General features: G+C 49.7%; 1 protein-coding gene across 2 annotated transcripts in view; it reads left to right on the forward strand.

The window, feature by feature from the left end:
* LOC138551950 (zinc finger protein 850-like) overlaps window positions 1–15,907 on the forward strand; it is a 128,317-nt gene extending 112,410 nt beyond the window's left edge. For both annotated transcript variants that reach the window (XM_069642511.1, XM_069642512.1), the window contains one exon: window positions 10,294–15,907. In XM_069642511.1, coding sequence (XP_069498612.1) covers window positions 11,358–14,189 — 2,832 coding nt within the window. In that variant the 5' untranslated portion in view covers window positions 10,294–11,357 and the 3' untranslated portion in view covers window positions 14,190–15,907. The remainder of the gene's footprint in view (window positions 1–10,293) is intronic.
* Window positions 15,908–20,987: the final 5,080 nt, after the last annotated feature.

Here is a 20,987-nt window from a genome sequence, read left to right on the forward strand (position 1 = left end):
ACATCTCCCCAGCTCTCACCAAGCTACACTGACTCCCAAAAAGCATCCTTGCCCCCCTGCAAGCCATACCAAAGGCAGCAGCCAGACTCATCCTCCACCCACTGAAATGTTCACACATCTCCCCACCTCTCGCCAAGCCACACTGACTCCCCAGCAGCATCTGTACCCCCCCTGCAAGCCATTCCAAATGCAGCAGCCAGAATCATCCTCCACCCACTGAAATATTCACACATCTCCCCAGCTCTCGCCAAGCCACACTTACTCCCCTGCAGCATCTGTGCCCCCCTGCAAGCCGTACCAAACGCAGCAGCCAGACTCATACTCCACCTACTGGAATATTCACACGTCTCCCCAGCTCTCACCCAGCCACACTGACTCCCCAGCAGCATCTGTGCCCCCTGCAAGCCATACCAAAGGCAGCAGCCAGAATCATCCTCCATCTACTGAAATATTCATACATAACCCCAGCTCTCGCACAGCCACACTGACTCCCCAGCAGCATCTGTGCCCCCTGCAAACCATACCAAAGGCAGCAGCCAGTCATCCTCCAACCACTGAAATATTCACACATCTCCCCAGCTCTGACCAAGCTACACTGACTCCCAAAAAGCATCCTTGCCCCCCTGCAAGCCATACCAAAGGTAGCAGCCAGACTCATCCTCCACACACTGAAATATTCACACATCAACCCAGTTCTCGCCCAGCCACACTGACTCCCCAGCAGCATCCCTGCCCCCCTGCAAGCCATACCAAAGGCAGCAGCCAGAGTCATCCTCCAACCACTGAAATAATTACACATCTCCCCAGCTCTCGCCCAGCCTACTCAATCCATAGCAGTATCCTTGCCCTCTGCAAGCCATACCAAAGGCAGTAGCTACTCATCCTCCAGCCACTGAAATATTTACACATAACCCCAGCTCTCACCCAGCCACACTGACTACCCAGCAACATCCGTGCCCCCTGCAAGCCATACCAAAGGCAGCAGCCAGACTCATCCTCCACCTACTATAATATTCACACGTCTCCCCAGCTCTCGCCACGCCACACTTACTCCCCAGCTGCATCCCTGCCCCCTGCAAGCCATACCAAAGGCAGCAGCCAGACTCATCCTCCACCCACTGAAATATTCACACATCAACCCAGCTCTCGCCCAGCCACACTGACTCCCCAGCAGCATCTGTGCCCCCCTGCAAGCCATACCAAAGGCAGCAGCCAGACTCATCCTCCACCTACTGAAATATTCACACATCTCCCCAGCTCTCGCCAAGCCACACTTAATCCCCTGCAGCATCTGTGCCCCCCTGCAAGCCATACCAAAGGCAGCAGCCAGACTCATCCTCCACCTACTGAAATATTCACACATCTTCCCAGCTCTCGCCAAGCGACACTGACTCCCCAGCAGCATCCCTGCACCTCTGCAAGCCATACCAAAGGCAGCAGCCAGACTCATACTCCACCTACTGAAATATTCACACATCTCCCCAGCTCTTGCCAAGCGACACTGACTCCCCAGCAGCATCCTTGCCCCCCTGCAAGCCATACCAAAGGCAGCAGCCAGACTCATCCTCCAACTACTGGAATATTCACACAACTCCCCAGCTCTCGCCAAGCGACACTGACTCCCCAGCAGCATCCATGCCCCCCTGCAAGCCATACCAAAGGCAGCAGCCAGACTCATCCTCGACCTCCTGAAATATTCACACATCTCCCCAGCTCTCGCCAAGCCACACTTACTCCCCTGCAGCATCTGTGCCCCCCTGCAAGCCGTACCAAACGCAGCAGCCAGACTCATACTCCACCTACTGGAATATTCACACGTCTCCCCAGCTCTCACCCAGCCACACTGACTCCCCAGCAGCATCTGTGCCCCCTGCAAGCCATACCAAAGGCAGCAGCCAGAATCATCCTCCATCTACTGAAATATTCATACATAACCCCAGCTCTCGCACAGCCACACTGACTCCCCAGCAGCATCTGTGCCCCCTGCAAACCATACCAAAGGCAGCAGCCAGTCATCCTCCAACCACTGAAATATTCACACATCTCCCCAGCTCTGACCAAGCTACACTGACTCCCAAAAAGCATCCTTGCCCCCCTGCAAGCCATACCAAAGGTAGCAGCCAGACTCATCCTCCACACACTGAAATATTCACACATCAACCCAGTTCTCGCCCAGCCACACTGACTCCCCAGCAGCATCCCTGCCCCCCTGCAAGCCATACCAAAGGCAGCAGCCAGAGTCATCCTCCAACCACTGAAATAATTACACATCTCCCCAGCTCTCGCCCAGCCTACTCAATCCATAGCAGTATCCTTGCCCTCTGCAAGCCATACCAAAGGCAGTAGCTACTCATCCTCCAGCCACTGAAATATTTACACATAACCCCAGCTCTCACCCAGCCACACTGACTACCCAGCAACATCCGTGCCCCCTGCAAGCCATACCAAAGGCAGCAGCCAGACTCATCCTCCACCTACTATAATATTCACACGTCTCCCCAGCTCTCGCCACGCCACACTTACTCCCCAGCTGCATCCCTGCCCCCTGCAAGCCATACCAAAGGCAGCAGCCAGACTCATCCTCCACCCACTGAAATATTCACACATCAACCCAGCTCTCGCCCAGCCACACTGACTCCCCAGCAGCATCTGTGCCCCCCTGCAAGCCATACCAAAGGCAGCAGCCAGACTCATCCTCCACCTACTGAAATATTCACACATCTCCCCAGCTCTCGCCAAGCCACACTTAATCCCCTGCAGCATCTGTGCCCCCCTGCAAGCCATACCAAAGGCAGCAGCCAGACTCATCCTCCACCTACTGAAATATTCACACATCTTCCCAGCTCTCGCCAAGCGACACTGACTCCCCAGCAGCATCCCTGCACCTCTGCAAGCCATACCAAAGGCAGCAGCCAGACTCATACTCCACCTACTGAAATATTCACACATCTCCCCAGCTCTTGCCAAGCGACACTGACTCCCCAGCAGCATCCTTGCCCCCCTGCAAGCCATACCAAAGGCAGCAGCCAGACTCATCCTCCAACTACTGGAATATTCACACAACTCCCCAGCTCTCGCCAAGCGACACTGACTCCCCAGCAGCATCCATGCCCCCCTGCAAGCCATACCAAAGGCAGCAGCCAGACTCATCCTCGACCTCCTGAAATATTCACACGTCTCCCCAGCTCTCGCCCAGCCCACTCAATCCATAGCAGCATCCTTGTCCCCTGCAAGCCATACCAAAGGCAGAAGCCAGACTCGTACTCCTTCTACTGAAATATTCTCACATCTCCCCAGCTCTCACCAAGCTACACTGACTCCCAAAAAGCATCCTTGCCCCCCTGCAAGCCAGCCAGACAGCAGCCAGACTCATCCTCCACCCACTGAAATGTTCACACATCTCCCCAGCTCTCGCCAAGCCACACTGACTCCCCAGCAGCATCTGTGCCCCCCTGCAAGCCATACCAAAGGCAGCAGCCAGAATCATCCTCCAACTACTGAAATATTCACACATCAACCCAGCTCTCACCAAGCGACACTGACTCCCCAGCAGCATCCATGCCCCCCTGCAAGCCATACCAAAGGCAGCAGCCAGACTCATCCTCGACCTCCTGAAATTTTCACACATAACCCCAGCTCTCGCACAGCCACACTGACTCCCCAGCAGCATCCCTGCCCCCCAGCAAGCCATAACAAAGGCAGCAGCCAGAGTCATCCTCCAACCACTGAAATAATTACACATCTCCCCAGCTCTCGCCCAGCCTACTCAATCCATAGCAGCATCCTTGCCCCCTGCAAGCCATACCAAAGGCAGCAGCCAGAGTCATCCTCCAACCACTAAAATATTCACACATCTCCCCAGCTCTCACCAAGCTACACTGACTCCCAAAAAGCATCCTTGCCCCCCTGCAAGCCATACCAAAGGCAGCAGCCAGACTCATCCTCCACCCACTGAAATGTTCACACATCTCCCCAGCTCTCGCCAAGCCACACTGACTCCTCAGCAGCATCTGTGCCCCCCTGCAAGCCATTCCAAATGCAGCAGCCAGAATCATCCTCCACCCACTGAAATATTCACACGTCTCCCCAGCTCTCGCCGAGCCACACTTACTCCCCTGCAGCATCTGTGCCCCCCTGCAAGCCATACCAAAGGCAGCAGCCAGACTCATCCTCCACCTACTGAAATATTCACACATCTCCCCAGCTCTCGCCAAGCGACACTGACTCCCCAGCAGCATCCATGCACCCCTGCAAGCCATACCAAAGGCAGCAGCCAGACTCATAATCCACCTACTGAAATATTCACACATCTCCCCAGCTCTTGCCAAGCGACACTGACTCCCCAGCAGCATCCTTGCCCCCTTCAAGCCATACCAAAGGCAGCAGCCAGACTCTTACTCCACCTACTGGAATATTCACACGTCTCCCCAGCTCTCACCCAGCCACACTGACTCCCCAGCAGCATCTGTGCCCCCTGCAAGCCATACCAAAGGCAGCAGCCAGAATCATCCTCAATCTACTGAAATATTCACACATAAATCCAGCTCTCGCACAGCCACACTGACTCCCCAACAGCATCTGTGCCCCCTGCAAACCATACCAAAGGCAGCAGCCAGAGTCATCCTCCAACCACTGAAATGTTCACACATCTCCCCAACTCTCACCAAGCGACACTGACTCCCCAGCAGCATCCTTGCCCCCCTGCAAGCCATACCAAAGGCAGCAGCCAGACTCATCCTCCACCTACTGAAATATTCACACATCTCCCCAGCTCTCGCCAAGCCACACTTACTCCCCTGCAGCATCTGTGCCCCCCTGCAAGCCATACCAAAGGCAGCAGCCAGACTCATCCTCCACCTACTGAAATATTCACACATCTCCCCAGCTCTCACCAAGCGACACTGACTCCCCAGCAGCATCCTGCCCCCCTGCAAGCCATACCAAAGGCAGCAGCCAGACTCATCCTTCAACTACTGAAATATTCACACATCAACCCAGCTTTTACCAAGCGACACTGACTCCCCAGCAGCATCCATGCCCCCCTGCAAGCCATACCAAAGGCAGCAGCCAGACTCATCCTCGACCTCCTGAAATATTCACACGTCTCCCCAGCTCTCACCCAGCCACACTGACTCCCCAGCAGCATCCTTGTCCCCCTGCAAGCCATACCAAAGGCAGCAGCCAGACTCATCCTACACCTACTGAAATATTCACACATAACCCCAGCTCTCGCACAGCCACACTGACTCCACAGCAGCATCCCTGCTCCCCAGCAAGCCATACCAAAGGCAGCAGCCAGACTCATCCTACACCTACTGAAATATTCACACATAACCCCAGCTCTCACCCAGCCACACTGACTCCCCAGCAACATTCGTGCCCCCTGCTAGCCATTCCAAATGCAGCAGCCAGAATCATCCTCCACCCACTGAAATATTCACACATCTCCCCAGCTCTCGCCCAGCTACACTGACTCCCCAGCAGCATCCCTGCCCCCTGCAAGCCATACCAAAGGCAGCAGCCAGACTCTTACTCCATCTACTGAAATATTCACACATCTCCCCAGATCTCACCTAGCCACACTGACTCCCCAGCAGCATCCTTGGCCCCCTGCAAGCCATACCAAAGGCAGCAGCCAGACTCATCCTCCACCTACTGAAATATTCACACATCAACCCAGCTCTCACCCAGCCACACTGACTCCCCAGCAACATCCGTGCCCCCTGCTAGCCATATCAAATGCAGCAGCCAGAATTATCCTCCACCCACTGAAATATTCACACGTCTCCCCAGCTCTCGCCAATCCACACTGACTCCCCAGCAGCATCCTTGCCACCCTGCAAGCCATACCAAAGGCAGCAGCCAGACTCATCCTCCACCTACTGAAATATTCACACATCTACCCAGTTCTCGCCAAGCGACACCGACTCCCCAGCAGCATCGTTGCCCCCCTGCAAGCCATACCAAAGGCAGCAGCCAAACTCATCCTCCACCTACTGAAATATTCACACATCAACCCAGCTCTCACCAAGCGACACTGACTCCCCAGCAGCATCCATGCCCCCCTGCAAGCCATACCAAAGGCAGCAGCCAGACTCGTACTCCACCTACTGGAATATTCACACATCTCCCCAACTCTCGCCAAGTGACACTGACTCCCCAGCAGCATCCTTGCCACCCTGCAAGCCATACCAAAGGCAGCAGCTTCTCATCCTCCAACCACTGAAATATTCACACATCAACCCAGCTCTCACCAAGCGACACTGACTCCCCAGCAGCATCCGTGCCCCCCTGCAAGCCATACCAAAGGCAGCAGCCAGACTCATCCTCCACCCACTGAAATATTCACACGTCTCCCCAGCTCTCGCCAATCCACACTGACTCCCCAGCAGCATCCTTGCCACCCTGCAAGCCATACCAAAGGCAGCAGCCAGACTCATCCTCCACCCACTGAAATATTCACTCATCTCCCCAGCTCTCGCCAAGCGACACTGACTCCCCAGCAGCATCCTTGCCCCCCTGCAAGCCATACCAAAGGCAGCAGCCAGACTCATCCTCCAACCACTGAAATATTCACACATAACCCCTGCTCTCACCTAGCCACATTGACGCCCCAGCAGCATCGGTTCCCCCGGCAAGCCATACCAAAGGCAGCAGCCAGACTCATCCTCCACCCACTGAAATATTCACACATCTCCACAGCTCTCGCCAAGCCACACTGACCCCCTTCAACATGCATGCCCCCTGCAAGCCATACCAAAGGCAGCAGCCAGACTCATCCTCCACCTACTGAAATATTCACACATCTCCCCAGTTCTCGCCAAGCGACACCGACTCCCCAGCAGCATCGTTGCCCCCCTGCAAGCCATACCAAAGGCAGCAGCCAGACTCATCCTCCACCTACTGAAATATTCACACATCAACCCAGCTCTCACCAAGCGACACTGACTCCCCAGCAGCATCCGTGCCCCCCTGCAAGCCATACCAAAGGCAGCAGCCAGACTCATACTCCACCTACTGGAATATTCACACATCTCCCCAACTCTCGCCAAGTGACACTGACTCCCCAGCAGCATCCTTGCCACCCTGCAAGCCATACCAAAGGCAGCAGCTACTCATCCTCCAACCACTGAAATATTCACACATCAACCCAGCTCTCACCAAGCGACACTGACTCCCCAGCAGCATCCGTGCCCCCCTGCAAGCCATACCAAAGGCAGCAGCCAGACTCATCCTCCACCCACTGAAATATTCACACATCTCCCCAGCTCTCGCACAGCCACACTGACTCCCCAGCAGCATCCATGCCCCCCAGCAAGCCATACCAAAGGCAGCTGCCAGACTCATCCTCCACCCACTGAAATATTCACACATCTCCCCAGCTCTCGCCAAGCGACACTGACTCCCCAGCAGCATCCTTGCCCCCTGCAAGCCATACCAAAGGCAGCAGCCAGAGTCATCCTCCAACCACTGAAATAATTACACATCTCCCCAGCTCTCGCCCAGCCTACTCAATGCATAGCAGTATCCTTGCCCCCTGCAAGCCATACCAAAGGCAGCAGCCAGAGTCATCCTCCAACCACTGAAATATTCACACATCTCCCCAGCTCTCGCCAAGCCACACTGACTCCCCAGCAGCATCTGTGCCCCCCTGCAAGCCATTCCAAATGCAGCAGCCAGAATCATCCTCCACCCACTGAAATATTCACACATCTCCCCTGCGCTCACCCAGCCCACTCAATCCATAGCAGCATCCGTGTCCCCTGCACGCCATACCAAAGGCAGCAGCCAGACTCATCCTACACCTACTAAAATATTCACACATCAACCCAGCTCTCACCAAGCTACACTGACTCCCAAAAAGCATCCTTGCCCCTCATCAAGCCATACCAAAGGCAGCAGCCAGACTCATCCTCCACCCACTGAAATGTTCACACATCTCCCCAGCTCTCGCCAAGCCACACTGACTCCCCAGCAACATCAGTGCCCCCTGCAAGCCATTCCAAATGCAGCAGCCAGAATCATCCTCCACCCACTGAAATATTCACACATCTCCCCTGCGCTCACCCAGCCCACTCAATCCATAGCAGCATCCGTGTCCCCTGCACGCCATACCAAAGGCAGCAGCCAGACTCATCCTACACCTACTAAAATATTCACACATCAACCCAGCTCTCACCAAGCTACACTGACTCCCAAAAAGCATCCTTGCCCCTCATCAAGCCATACCAAAGGCAGCAGCCAGACTCATCCTCCACACACTGAAATATTCACACATCTCCCCAGCTCTCGCCAAGCGACGCTGACTCCCCAGCAGCATCCCTGCCCCACTGCAAGCCATACCAAAGGCAGCAGCCAGACTCAAACTCCATCTACTGAAATATTCACACATCTCCCCAGCTCTCAACCAGCCACACTGACTCCCCAGCAACATAGGTGCCCCCTGCAAGCCATTCCAAATGCAGCAGCCAGACTCATCCTCCACCCACTGAAATGTTCACACATCTCCCCAGCTCTCGCCAAGCCACACTGACTCCCCAGCAGCATCTGTGCCCTCCTGCAAGCCATTCCAAATGCAGCAGCCAGAATCATCCTCCACCCACTGAAATATTCACACATCTCCCCAGCTCTCGCCAAGCCACACTGACTCCCCAGCAGCATCCGTGCCCCCTGCAAGCCATACCAAAGGCAGCAGCCAGACTCATCCTCCACCTACTGAAATGTTCACACATCTCCCCAGCTCTCACCAAGCTACACTGACTCCCAAAAAGCATCCTTGCCCCTTGCAAGCCATACCAAAGGCAGCAGCCAGACTCATCCGCCACACACTGAAATATTCACACATCTCCCCAGCTCTCGCCCAGCCTACTCAATCCATAGCAGCATTCTTGCCCCCTGCAAGCCATACCAAAGGCAGAAGCCAGACTCGTACTCCTTCTACTGAAATATTCACACATCTCGCACGCGCTCACCCAGCCACACTGACTCCCCAGCAACATCCGTGCCCCCTGCAAGCCATTCCAAATGCAGCAGCCAGAATCATCCTCCACCCACTGAAATATTCACACATCTCCCCTGCGCTCACCCAGCCCACTCAATCCATAGCAGCATCCGTGTCCCCTGCACGCCATACCAAAGGCAGCAGCCAGACTCATCCTACACCTACTAAAATATTCACACATCAACCCAGCTCTCACCAAGCTACACTGACTCCCAAAAAGCATCCTTGCCCCTCATCAAGCCATACCAAAGGCAGCAGCCAGACTCATCCTCCACACACTTCTCATAGTTCCTGCCTGAATAAGATCACGTCGGTGTTCGACATCCCCTGTGCTTCCAGAGTTACCAAGTCTTGAGCTACTCCAGAAGCGTAACAAGAATCTGAATATGTTGTGTGGTTTGCAGAAGCAGGCAGGCTACTGAATGGGGCACAACCGCCTCAAGGAGAGATCCCAACACAATATCCTCCCTCTGTTCTAATGCCAATGTCATAGTTGCCACTGATCTGCAGGACCTGTGACTAACCCTATGATGTAGAACACTATTGGTGGATGCTATGGTTCCGAGACAAAACCTTTCTGCTCATGAAATTATAGTGTGAAGACTTTCTTATAATCAGGACACTTTCTGTTCTTTATGGCTTCTTATTATGGCTAACTGCAAACTATCTGCTTCTCTACTGTTCCATATTCATTGTTCCCCTACACGGGCTATCACTATCTTCACCGTTCATCTTTGCTTTGCATCTTGGAATGGCTAACCTAGTCTCTCCTTCTCTGCTGGACACTACAGGAAGCCAAAGATCCTCCTCCGGTATCGACAAAGAGGATCTCAGCAAATTGGCCACGGCCAGCATCCTTTTTTCAGTACACTGCATTCAAGCTTTCCTTTCCTTAGTTCCTGTTCCACCATCTTTTCTGTGCACCTTAGAGCGTGTCAGCTGACCACAACCAGCCATGACCGGCTGACAGGATGGCCTTCATCCTCAGTGACCGAGCTTCACCACCCTCTGTCAATCCTGGCTGTTGGCCAATGTGGCACTTCTTTATTGATTTCTGTGCCAAAGCATAATGTGGAAATGGTCAATGGGCCACACATTTCATGATATCTGTGTTCATCCTGTTCATGAGATTGTGGATCAGTTATGCTACCATTTAACAAGTGTCTTCTAAATAATTCAGTAGTGTTCCAGGATTTGTATTAAGTGAAAACATGCCTATTTGCTTTTTCAAACGAGAATGTATGTGTCACTTGTGGAAGACTAATCCTGTGTTTCTTTTTTCCTTCAAACAGGGCCATAAAAGCAAGAATGGAAAACAATAACATGTTGTGAAAAGATTCTGTTAAAAAAAGAAAGGTTACTCTGATAGCTGGGACTTGGGAAAGTCTGCTTCATCATGACAGCCAGTCCCAACGTATAGCTTCTAACCATGGGACAAATATTCCACAGACTGCAATTGTTTATCTTTTTAGTGGAAATATCTGGTTCCTATGTCCAGTCAATACCAGTCACTTGGCAGGTCTTCTTTGTCCAACCCATATGATATCTCTGTTCCATCAAAGCGTCTTCGAGCCATCACATTATATTCACAATTAAGGTTGTACCAATATGCTCAATGTAGCATTCTGTAATGTAGAGATAAGTAACTGCATATGGGAACATACACGCAGGAGATACTAAGCCCCAGAGAGTCTATAGAAATGTTCTAAATGGGATGCCTCCTCCTCTGTGAAGACTTTAAAGAATACACTAAGGAGAGGCTAACAAAAGGCACCTTACAAGTGCCCGCACATGCCAAAACATGCAATACAAATGGCCAGCTATGACAAGTATTCCAGGACATAGCGCCATGTAACGGTAGACCACTGAATCCATACCAGAGAGAGGAGAGAATATGAATGGACAGACAAGAGGGAAATGGCACCCACTTTGAAGTAGAGTCTTTGTACCTTCATGCATTGGGACTTGTAGACACTCTTTACACATTGTTTTCTAAGGCAAGACACTGGTGTACCACATTCAGTGTGAAAAAGGTGCTCAACACCAACTTTGCAATTGATGCTTCAAAATCGATAACACCCCATGCTGTGGAGCTAGTCAGTAGTTGCTGATGTTTCTGTAAAATATGGCAGCATTTAAAGCCCAAAAACCATAAGTCTAGAAACTGTGCTCTGGACATAGAAAGGTTACAAGCACAAGCCTTTGTCTATTTTCGGACTTGCCTGCTCTGGCCGAGGATTGCGGTTCATTCTTGACACTTGTGTGAAGAAATGCACTTGACCTGGTGAGACCAACAGCGAGAGTCAGATCATTATACAAATTCAGAGAATTACAATTTAAAGATAACATCCTAAAAATGGAGGAACCTTCTGATTTAACAGAATGTGAAGCTCCTTTCAAGGAAACGAGTCCTCGATGTAAACAGAAGACATTTCACTCTGAAGAGAAAGAACATAAGTGTTCTGAATGTGCCAAGGCTTTTAAAGAAACAAGTCATCTATTGATCTATCAGAAGAATCACACAAGGAAGAAGCCATATGCATGTTCTGAGTGTGATAAGGCTTTCACTGCAAAGAATACCCTAGTGAGACATCACAGGAATCACAGTGGGGTGAAGCCGTATGCATGTTCTGAATGTGATAAGGCTTTCCAGCAAAAGGGTGAACTATTGATACATCAGAGAAGTCATACTGGGGTGAAGCCATATGCATGTTCTGAATGTGATAAGGCTTTCACTGTGAAGAGTAACCTAGTGAGACATCAGAGGAATCACACTGGTGTGAAACCATATGCATGTTCTGAATGTGATAAGGCTTTCACTGTGAGGAGTCATCTAGTGATACATCAGAGGAATCACAGTGGGGTGAAGCCGTATGCATGTTCTGAATGTGATAAGGCTTTCAAGCAAAAGTGTGAACTATTGATACATCAGAGAAGTCACACTGGTGAGAAACCATATGCATGTTCTGAATGTGATAAGGCTTTCAAGCGAAATGGTGAACTATTGATACATCAGATGACTCACACTGGGTTGAAGCCATATGCATGTTCTGAATGTGATAAGGCTTTCACTGCAAAGAATACCCTAGTGAGACATCACAGGAATCACACTGGTGTTAAGCCATATGCATGTTCTGAATGTGATATGGCTTTCAAGGGAAAGGGCGATCTAGTGAGACATCAGAGAAGTCATACTGGTGAGAAACCGTATGCTTGTTCTGAATGTGATAAGGCTTTCACTGCAAAGAATACCCTAGTGATACATCAGAGGAATCACAGTGGGGTGAAGCCGTATGCATGTTCTGAATGTGATCAGGCTTTCACTGTGAAGAGTAACCTAGTGAGTCATCAGAGGAATCACAGTGGGGTGAAGCCGTATGCATGTTCTGAATGTGATAAGGCTTTCCAGCAAAAGGGTGAACTATTGATACATCAGAGAAGTCATACTGGGGTGAAGCCATATGCATGTTCTGAATGTGATAAGGCTTTCAAGCGAAATGGTGAACTATTGATACATCAGATGACTCACACTGGGTTGAAGCCATATGCATGTTCTGAATGTGATAAGGCTTTCACTGCAAAGAATACCCTAGTGAGACATCACAGGAATCACAGTGGGGTGAAGCCGTATGCATGTTCTGAATGTGATAAGGCTTTCCAGCAAAAGGGTGAACTATTGATACATCAGAGAAGTCATACTGGGGTGAAGCCATATGCATGTTCTGAATGTGATGAGGCTTTCACTGTGAAGATTAACCTAGTGAGACATCAGAGGAATCACACTGGTGAGAAACCATATGCATGTTCTGAATGTGATAAGGCTTTCAAGCAAAAGTGTGAACTATTGATACATCAGAGAAGGCACACTGGTGAGAAGCCATATGCATGTTCTGAATGTGATAAGGCTTTCAAGCAAAAGGGTATTCTAGTGAGACATCAGAGACGTCACACTGGTGAGAAACCATATGCATGTTCTGAATGTGATGAGGCTTTCAAGCAAAATGGTGAACTATTGATACATCAGAGACGTCACACTGGTGAGAAACCATATGCATGTTCTGAATGTGACAAGGCTTTCACTGCAAAGAATACCCTAGTGAGACATCACAGGAATCACAGTGGGGTGAAGCCGTATGCATGTTCTGAATGTGATCAGGCTTTCACTGTGAAGAGTAACCTAGTGAGTCATCAGAGGAATCATACTAGTGAGAAACCGTATGCTTGTTCTGACTGTGATAAGGCTTTCATGCGAAAGGGTGAACTATTGATACATCAACTGAATCACACTGGGGTGATGCCATATGCATGTTCTGAATGTGATAAGGCTTTCACTGCAAAGAGTAACCTTGTGAGACATCAGAGGAATCACACTGGTGAGAAACCATATGCATGTTCTGACTGTGATAAGGCTTTCAAGCAAAAGGGCGAACTATTGATACATCAGATGACTCACACTGGGGTGCAGCCATATGCATGTTCTGAATGTGATAAGGCTTTCAAGGGAAAAGGTAATCTAGTGAGACATCAGAGAAGTCCTACTGGTGTGAAACCATATGCATGTTCTGAATGTGATCAGGCTTTCACTGTGAAGAGTAACCTAGTGAGTCATCGGAGGAATCATACTGGTGAGAAACCGTATGCTTGTTCTGACTGTGATAAGGCTTTCAAGCAAAAGGGTAATCTATTGATACATCAGAGAAGTCACACTGGTGAGAAACCATATGCATGTTCTGAATGTGATAAGGCTTTCAAGCAAAAGGGTAATCTATTGATACATCAGAGAAGTCACACTGGTGAGAAACCATATGCATGTTCTGAATGTGATAAGGCTTTCAAGCAAAAGGGTAATCTAGTGATACATCAGAGAAGTCACACTGGTGAGAAACCATATGCATGTTCTGAATGTGATAAGGCTTTCAAGCAAAAGGGTAATCTATTGATACATCAGAGAAGTCACACTGGTGAGAAACCATATGCATGTTCTGACTGTGATAAGGCTTTCAAGCGAAAGGGCGGACTATTGATACATCAGATGACTCACACTGTGGTGAAGCCATATGAATGTTCTGAATGTGATAAGGCTTTCAAGCAAAAGGGTGAACTATTGAAACATCAGATGAATCACACTGGGGGAAGCCACATGCATGTTCTGAATGTGATAAGGCTTTCACTGCAAAGATTAACCTAGGGAGACTTCAGAGGAATCACACGGGTGTGAAACCATATGCATCTTCTGAATGTAGTAAGTCTTTCAGTAAAAAGAGTAACCTAGTGAGACATCGGAGGAGTCACACTGGGAGGATGCTATGCATGTCCTCAATGTGATAAGGCTTTCAATTGAAATGATCAGCTTGTGTGATAGATCAGTGAAATCACACTGGGGTGAAACGATATTCATGTTCTGAATGTGATAAAGCTTTTATGCTGAAAAGTTGTCTATTGATAAATCAGAGAGATCATACTGGTGAAAAAACATATACATGTTACATACCATATACATACATTTGCCTCTGCTCCCCACTTCTATTCGCCTCTTACTCTCCTATATCACCTGATGAGGTTTCTAGACGAGTCCGCTCTATGACAGCCTCATCAAAACAGGTGCTCCCCTGCTCCTCTAGAACTATCAAGGACAAAATTGCCATCCTTCCTCCAGCCTTGGCTGATTTCTGCAATTGCACCTTTGCCACTGGATCCTTCCAATTACTCCTCAACCACTCCCTGGTGCATCCTCTCACCATAAAGCCTTTCTGACTGGCAATATACCACTCTATCTCCATTACCCCCTTCCTGGGCACTCTATTGGAGAAGCTGCCCATCTCCCAGCTTATCCACCACACTGACTTTTTTGGTTCTCTTCATGAATATCGGTCTGAACACCTGTGAAGACTTGTTCTCTAATCTCGATTCCAACTCTTTTTCCGTTCTCATTGTTCTTGAACTTTCCTCTGCCTTTCATACAGTCAATCATGCCACCCTTACAAATCGGCTCTGTGATACCCTTGGTATCACGGACCTGGCTCTGGACTGGGCCCTTTTCTCTCCTCCGTCTCACTCTCTACCTGTGGTTTCCCTGAGGGCTATAACATCTCACCTTGGGTTTTCAACATCTACCTTGCCCGTCTAGCCTTCTCACCAAACGTCCAGTGTTATGCGGATGACGCTCAGCTCTATTCAATCTTCTCTCCTCTGTCTCCTCCACTTCCTCTCCCATTCCTGACTGTCTGTCTGCTATTCAGGCATGGTCCACTGCTAACAATCTCTGCCTTAATGCCAGTAAAACTGAGATCCCCAGCTCCCCCCGTCTTTCCTACACTCTGGTCTTGTTCCAGATGTGCTCATGGCCCAGTACAAGGTTAGATCGAGGTAACAGGCTGACAACCACCTTCATGATCTAGACCAGCTCACTACTCCAGCAGCAGGGATCCTGACTGGGTTGAGTTGCCATTGTACAGATGGGAAGGAGGTAGAATGTACCCCTTCCTCCAGCATGTTACACAACTATCTTCAACTCCTCTGTAACAGAGTTTACAGCACATGAAGTTCAGCAGTTCAACCACTCCTACAACTCGGTGAACAAGTCCGTCATGAAGAAGGGTGCATGAGATCTGCTCCAGAAAGGCACCATCATAAGGAATGGCTTGAACTGGACAGATCTTAAGAAAAGTGTTGACAATGACACATTTGTAGCAGAGTGCAATCTAACTAATTAAAAACAAAAACATGTTTTTTAATAAAAGCCACACTACAGGGTTAAATGATAAACTTGAATAGACACATCTATGAACTGGTAGGCATTTATCATATCATTTTAACACACTTGTACTACACAATTAGAATGCTGTTCTATTTTATGCAGATTTACGTCATAGAACGAGATCTACAATAAAATCTTTCATTGCTTAATGCCTGTGTAGCAGCCTTTTATTCTTGATACATTGGGCCTCATTACGAGGAAGGAGGTAACCATGCCGCTTTTTGCGGCATGGCTTCCCCCATTCCGGGGACTGGGTCCGGGATCCCGGAATGGGGAAGTACCGGGCCATTCCGACCTTGGAGGGCCCGGTAATTCCCCATCCCAGGAACCCAGACCCGGTACATCCCCATTCCCATGCGAGCCCCCATAGGGCTCAGTGGGAATGGGGAGGATGCAAACAACGGGCCTGTTAATGACGGGCCCGTTGTTTGCATCCTGGTGTGCTCGCGGGTCCCGCGAGGAGACCTCGTAATTGGGCAGCAGAGGGATTATGGGGCTGGCATCCCTATCGGCCCCGTTATCCCTCTACTGCATACCTCATAATGAGGCCCATTGTTTCTTACATGCCAGTTTCCTTACGCATGTTTACAACATAACTATGATGATGGTACACACACTCAGATAATGGTGCATTGCAAATCTATCAAAAAGGTTGTGGTAAGTTACCACTTACAGGCTACCTGCATTTCACTTGCTATTCATTAGGGAGGTAATTTGCTTCTGAAATATTGAGCAACAGGTCTAAAGTTTTGATTCAGTCTCCTGCACATTGATACTGTCTCTCATAGCGGTAAAAGATGGGGGGCGGGCGTCTTGAAACACAATTGAAATCATGAGAATGCTTTATGTTCTGGTGGCCTTTTTCTAGCCATATCATACACCTGACTAGAATACCTGCAAAGGTCAGTGCAGCCATCTATATGATAAGAATGTGTATTTATGCATTGACCACTCACACAGAAGTAGTATATTATCTGTATGCCCTGTTTGAAGGGGGAAGTCCTCTTTTTGAACTCATAAAAATAAAGGATTAGTTCCTTGTGCCCAGTGAGGGTCACTACGCAGGATTCCAGGTAGGGCCTGTTGAGTCTTTCCTACTTGTTTAGTACAAAAGAATAAATCGGGAGACATTCATTTTCCATATGTTTCCGATACTTGTTCATGTTTTGTTTTTAGCTATTTGGCCACTTACTACTCGCCTGCCTTTGAGAAAGTTCCACCACTTCGCACCTTGAAACACTTGTGTACAGGCGCGTTATAAATCCCATATATCAACTGGATGAGAAAGGTAAGGAGCACCCCATTTACTTCATCAGTAGGAAACTGAAGGAACCAGAAACAAGGTGGGCAACCATAGAGCGTGAATGTTGTGGAAATGTTCACATGCCCAGACTGCAGCAATATTTTTTTGTGGTCTTTGAAGAGGTTTAGACCATACTTGTATGGATCTACTTTTGTGATTCAAACTGACCACCTACCCTTGAGATGGTTAATGCAAATGAAAGGGGAAAACCCAAAACTTCTAAGTTGGTCCATCTGCCTGCAAAGGTTTGATTTCACCATTGAGCCTGGGAATAGGATGTCACCACCAAAATGCTGGTAAACGTGTGAGCCTTTTTTCCCCACTCTTACATGTGTTTTGCTGTGTTCTTGGACTGTGGAGCTTCACCTACTCCATAGGCATCATCATGTTACTGTGTGTTACACAGAACCTTCAGTGCAGTGACACAGGGTTGACTTTTTCAGACTTCCCAACTCCATTTTCTGGGACTGACTACTGTCTCCTAGAAACATGCAAAGTTGCCATTGACTTTATTAGTCTTAAATCTCACAGACCCAGTACAAACTATCTTACATAGAGTTCTGGAAAGGGTTAACAGTTATCCCTTATTGTCTATTTCTCATGGAGCATTGTTAAGTTCCCTTTTCATTAAGACTTGGCTGGTGGCAGTGGTAACTACGCCTATATTTCCTACCGCGGTTATCTTAAATAGCCCTGGTAGTGTTTTAGGCTATCTTAGTAGCCTCAAACTTAAACCCGCTGGTCCATATGGATTTTTGTACGGTTCCGGATGGGTTTATTCGCCATTTCTTTATGTAAAAGTCTTGTGTTCTTCTCTGCGTGCCAAACGGGGGTTGATTCCTTTGTTCGCCGTCCTTTCGCTGGCTTCTGCACAGAACCCCTCCTTAGGCGCCTGAATGTCTGAGGGGGATATGATGTGAGGGAGGGGTTTGAGACTCCCTGCACAGGGTCTCCTTGGAGACCCATGTCACACTCTTAGCATGATTGCCTTAGGTGACTGTCCCAGCGGGACAGCCACCCTGCTGTGTGATTGACAGCCAGGCTGTGTGAATGGGGGAAAACTGCATAAAAAGCAGGTCTCTTGGGATTGGAAGTCAGAGTCGCCACTGGAACAAAAGAACTGAAGAGGAGCTGACAGAGGAGGACCCCTACAACGACTGAACTGCCCGGTGAAGCCCTGCTTCAGGTCTGAATCTTCATACTCCAACGACAGGGAAGATCCTCCAGGAATCTTCTCCCCTTGAGCTGGTGAGAACAACCAGTTCACCAAACTGCTCGCCAGGTCTCCCTTCTCTGGTCGAATTTGCTGTACAGAGCTACAGTGAACCGGATAGCCAGGAGGAGCGGACCCTGCATGCGTTTTAAGGAGCGCACCTTTTATTCGTTGCTTTGCTCTGCTGCTGGTTTTTTTCCCTGGGCAGTGCAGGACCCTCCAGTCTTCCTACTTCGTGTCAGTCCGACAGTCGCTTCAGGACCCGTGAGCCTGCACGACCTGCCAGGAACATCCGCCTCAGCTACAGCCTTCTTCTTCATTTAAGTTACTGTTCAAATCCGGTCGTTCGTTTCGTCCAGCCGCGGTTAAAGCGTGTGAAACCTTTCGCCAATCCGAGGGCTTGTCCTTCTCCATTCTTTAAAGTAACTTTTCGTCTGACAAACTTCGTTCTGAACACTTGGCAAAGACTTAACTGCAAACCGCCCTGAACTGTGTGATCTTGAGCAAAGACTCTGTTCCATTGACTTTGGGCCAGGTCCCTTGAATCTGATTTACTCATTGTAGTTCCTTTTTCTAGATTGCCCTGCTCTATTAACTTGTTGGTGCTGCTCAATTTCTGCCTAACCTTTGTCTTTCCCTCCCTTTTAAATTGCTGGAGTGCCATTTTGCTCACACTTCATTTTGAGCCTAACTTGTACAGAATCTATTGGGTGCGGTGTAGTGCATGAGTAACGTGATTTTCTAACTGCTTAATAATAGTGAATTGTGTGTAGTGTTCCCAAAGGGTACTGCATATAATTCTGCCTAACAAACGGGCATCAAATACATGCTCATGTACCCGGCTAGATTGAAAGTAATACATGACAGAAAGACACATTTTCCGCCTGAAGGAAGTGAACATGTGGATGGACCACAGCGGAATGCTGGCTGAAGAGGTTTGCACGACTCAACATAACAAAGGTGCAGCCCCTTAGTCCCCTCCAGTTATTTGGGAATGATTAGTTGACCTTTCCGAAGGAATAGCTCTTGCTTACGGATACAATACTGATGGCCAGGAAATCTGTTGTGGCTGGAACTGGCCCTCTGACATGAACCAACCTATGCTGAAGTGCCGAGCTGACAGACAGAAGCAATTGCCCTGCTTCGGAGCTAGAACCCTTTTTTTTGATTGAACATGAACAGGTGCCATCAAGGACACCACATATGGTATGGCTGATTTTGTTACCCGCAGACCACAGAAAGCCAGGAGGTGGGAGCTGGGTGCCGCTACCCCCTGGATGAGACTCTGCAACCCCCAATACAATTGACCTTTGTCAGCGGCCTGTTGCTTGTGCCCTGCCCCAGCACCCGATGGCCCTGAATGGCTTTGGAAGTGCCGGTAGACCTGAATGGCCTGTTGCTGGTGCCCTTCCCCAGCACCCAATGGCCCTGAGGGCTCTGGAAGTGCCGGTAGACCTGAAGGGCCTGTTGCTGGTGCCCTGCCCCAGCACCCAATGGCCGCGAAGGGCTCTGGAAGTGCTGGTGGACCTGAATGGCCTGTTGCTGGTGCCCTGCCCCAGCACCCAATGGCCCTGAAGGGCTCTGGAAGTGCTGGTAGACCTGAATGGCCTGTTGCTGGTGCCCTGCCCCAGCACCCAATGGCCCTGAAGGGCTCTGGAAGTGCCGGCAGACCCGAATGGACTGTTGCTTGTGCCCTGCTCCAGCACCCAATGGCCCTGAAGGGCTCTGGAAGTGCTGGCAGACCCGAATGGCCTGTTGCTGGTGCCCTGCCCCAGCACCCAATGGCCCTGAAGGTCTCTGGAAGTGCCGGCAGATTTTAATGGCCTGTTGCTGGTGCCCTGCCCCAGCACCCAATGGCCCTGAAGGGCTCTGGAAGTGCTGGTAGACCTGAATGGCCTGTTGCTGGTGCCCTGCCCCAGCACCCAATGGCCCTGAAGGGCTCCGGAAGTGCCGTTAGACCTGAATGGCCTGTTGCTGGTGCCCTGCCCCAGCACCCAATGACCCTGAAGGTCTCTGGAAGTGCCGGTAGACCGGAATGGCCGGTTGCTGGTGCCCTGCCCCAGCACCCAATGGCCCTGAAGGGCTCCGGAAGTGCTGGCAGACCTGAATGGCCTGTTGCTGGTGCCCTGCCCCAGCACCCAAGGGCCCTAAAGGGCTCTGGAAGTGCCGGCAGACCTGAATGGCCTGTTGCTGGTGCTCTGCCCCAGCACCCAATGGCCCTGAAGTGCTCTGGAAGTGCCAGCAGACCTGAATGGCCTGTTGCTCGTGGTAACAGTGTTACCAATGTTTCTACACTGTTTTATACACAAATCCATTCTGTATATTTGTCTCAATTGTTTATTTTTTACCCCTGTCGCTATACATCGACAGTAGCGATTTGCACTCTGTTCACTGTTTAAGTAACTTTTGACCTGATGTTTTGTTGTCTTATGTACATTTTTTATTTTTGTATTTTATTTATTTGTAACGCGCACCATCCGGCCCGGGGGCATCAGGGCGCAAAACTTTGCAATTATTTACATACATAATTACATACAAGTATTTACAGCAGTAGTTGTAGTGATAAAATATAAAGGCAGACATGTAAAACGAGCAGGGGTCATTGCATTGGGATCAGACTATAACAGGGAGAATAGACGACGGTCATAGTCTTAACAAGTTCGGCTAGTAGAATATGCCATAAATTAACATGGAGTCAGAGGCAGAAGCAGGT

Source organism: Ambystoma mexicanum, chromosome 1q (genome assembly GCF_040938575.1).
Source record: "Ambystoma mexicanum isolate Mex_15411 chromosome 1q, UKY_AmexF1_1, whole genome shotgun sequence".
Classification (NCBI taxonomy): Eukaryota; Metazoa; Chordata; class Amphibia; order Caudata; family Ambystomatidae; genus Ambystoma; species Ambystoma mexicanum.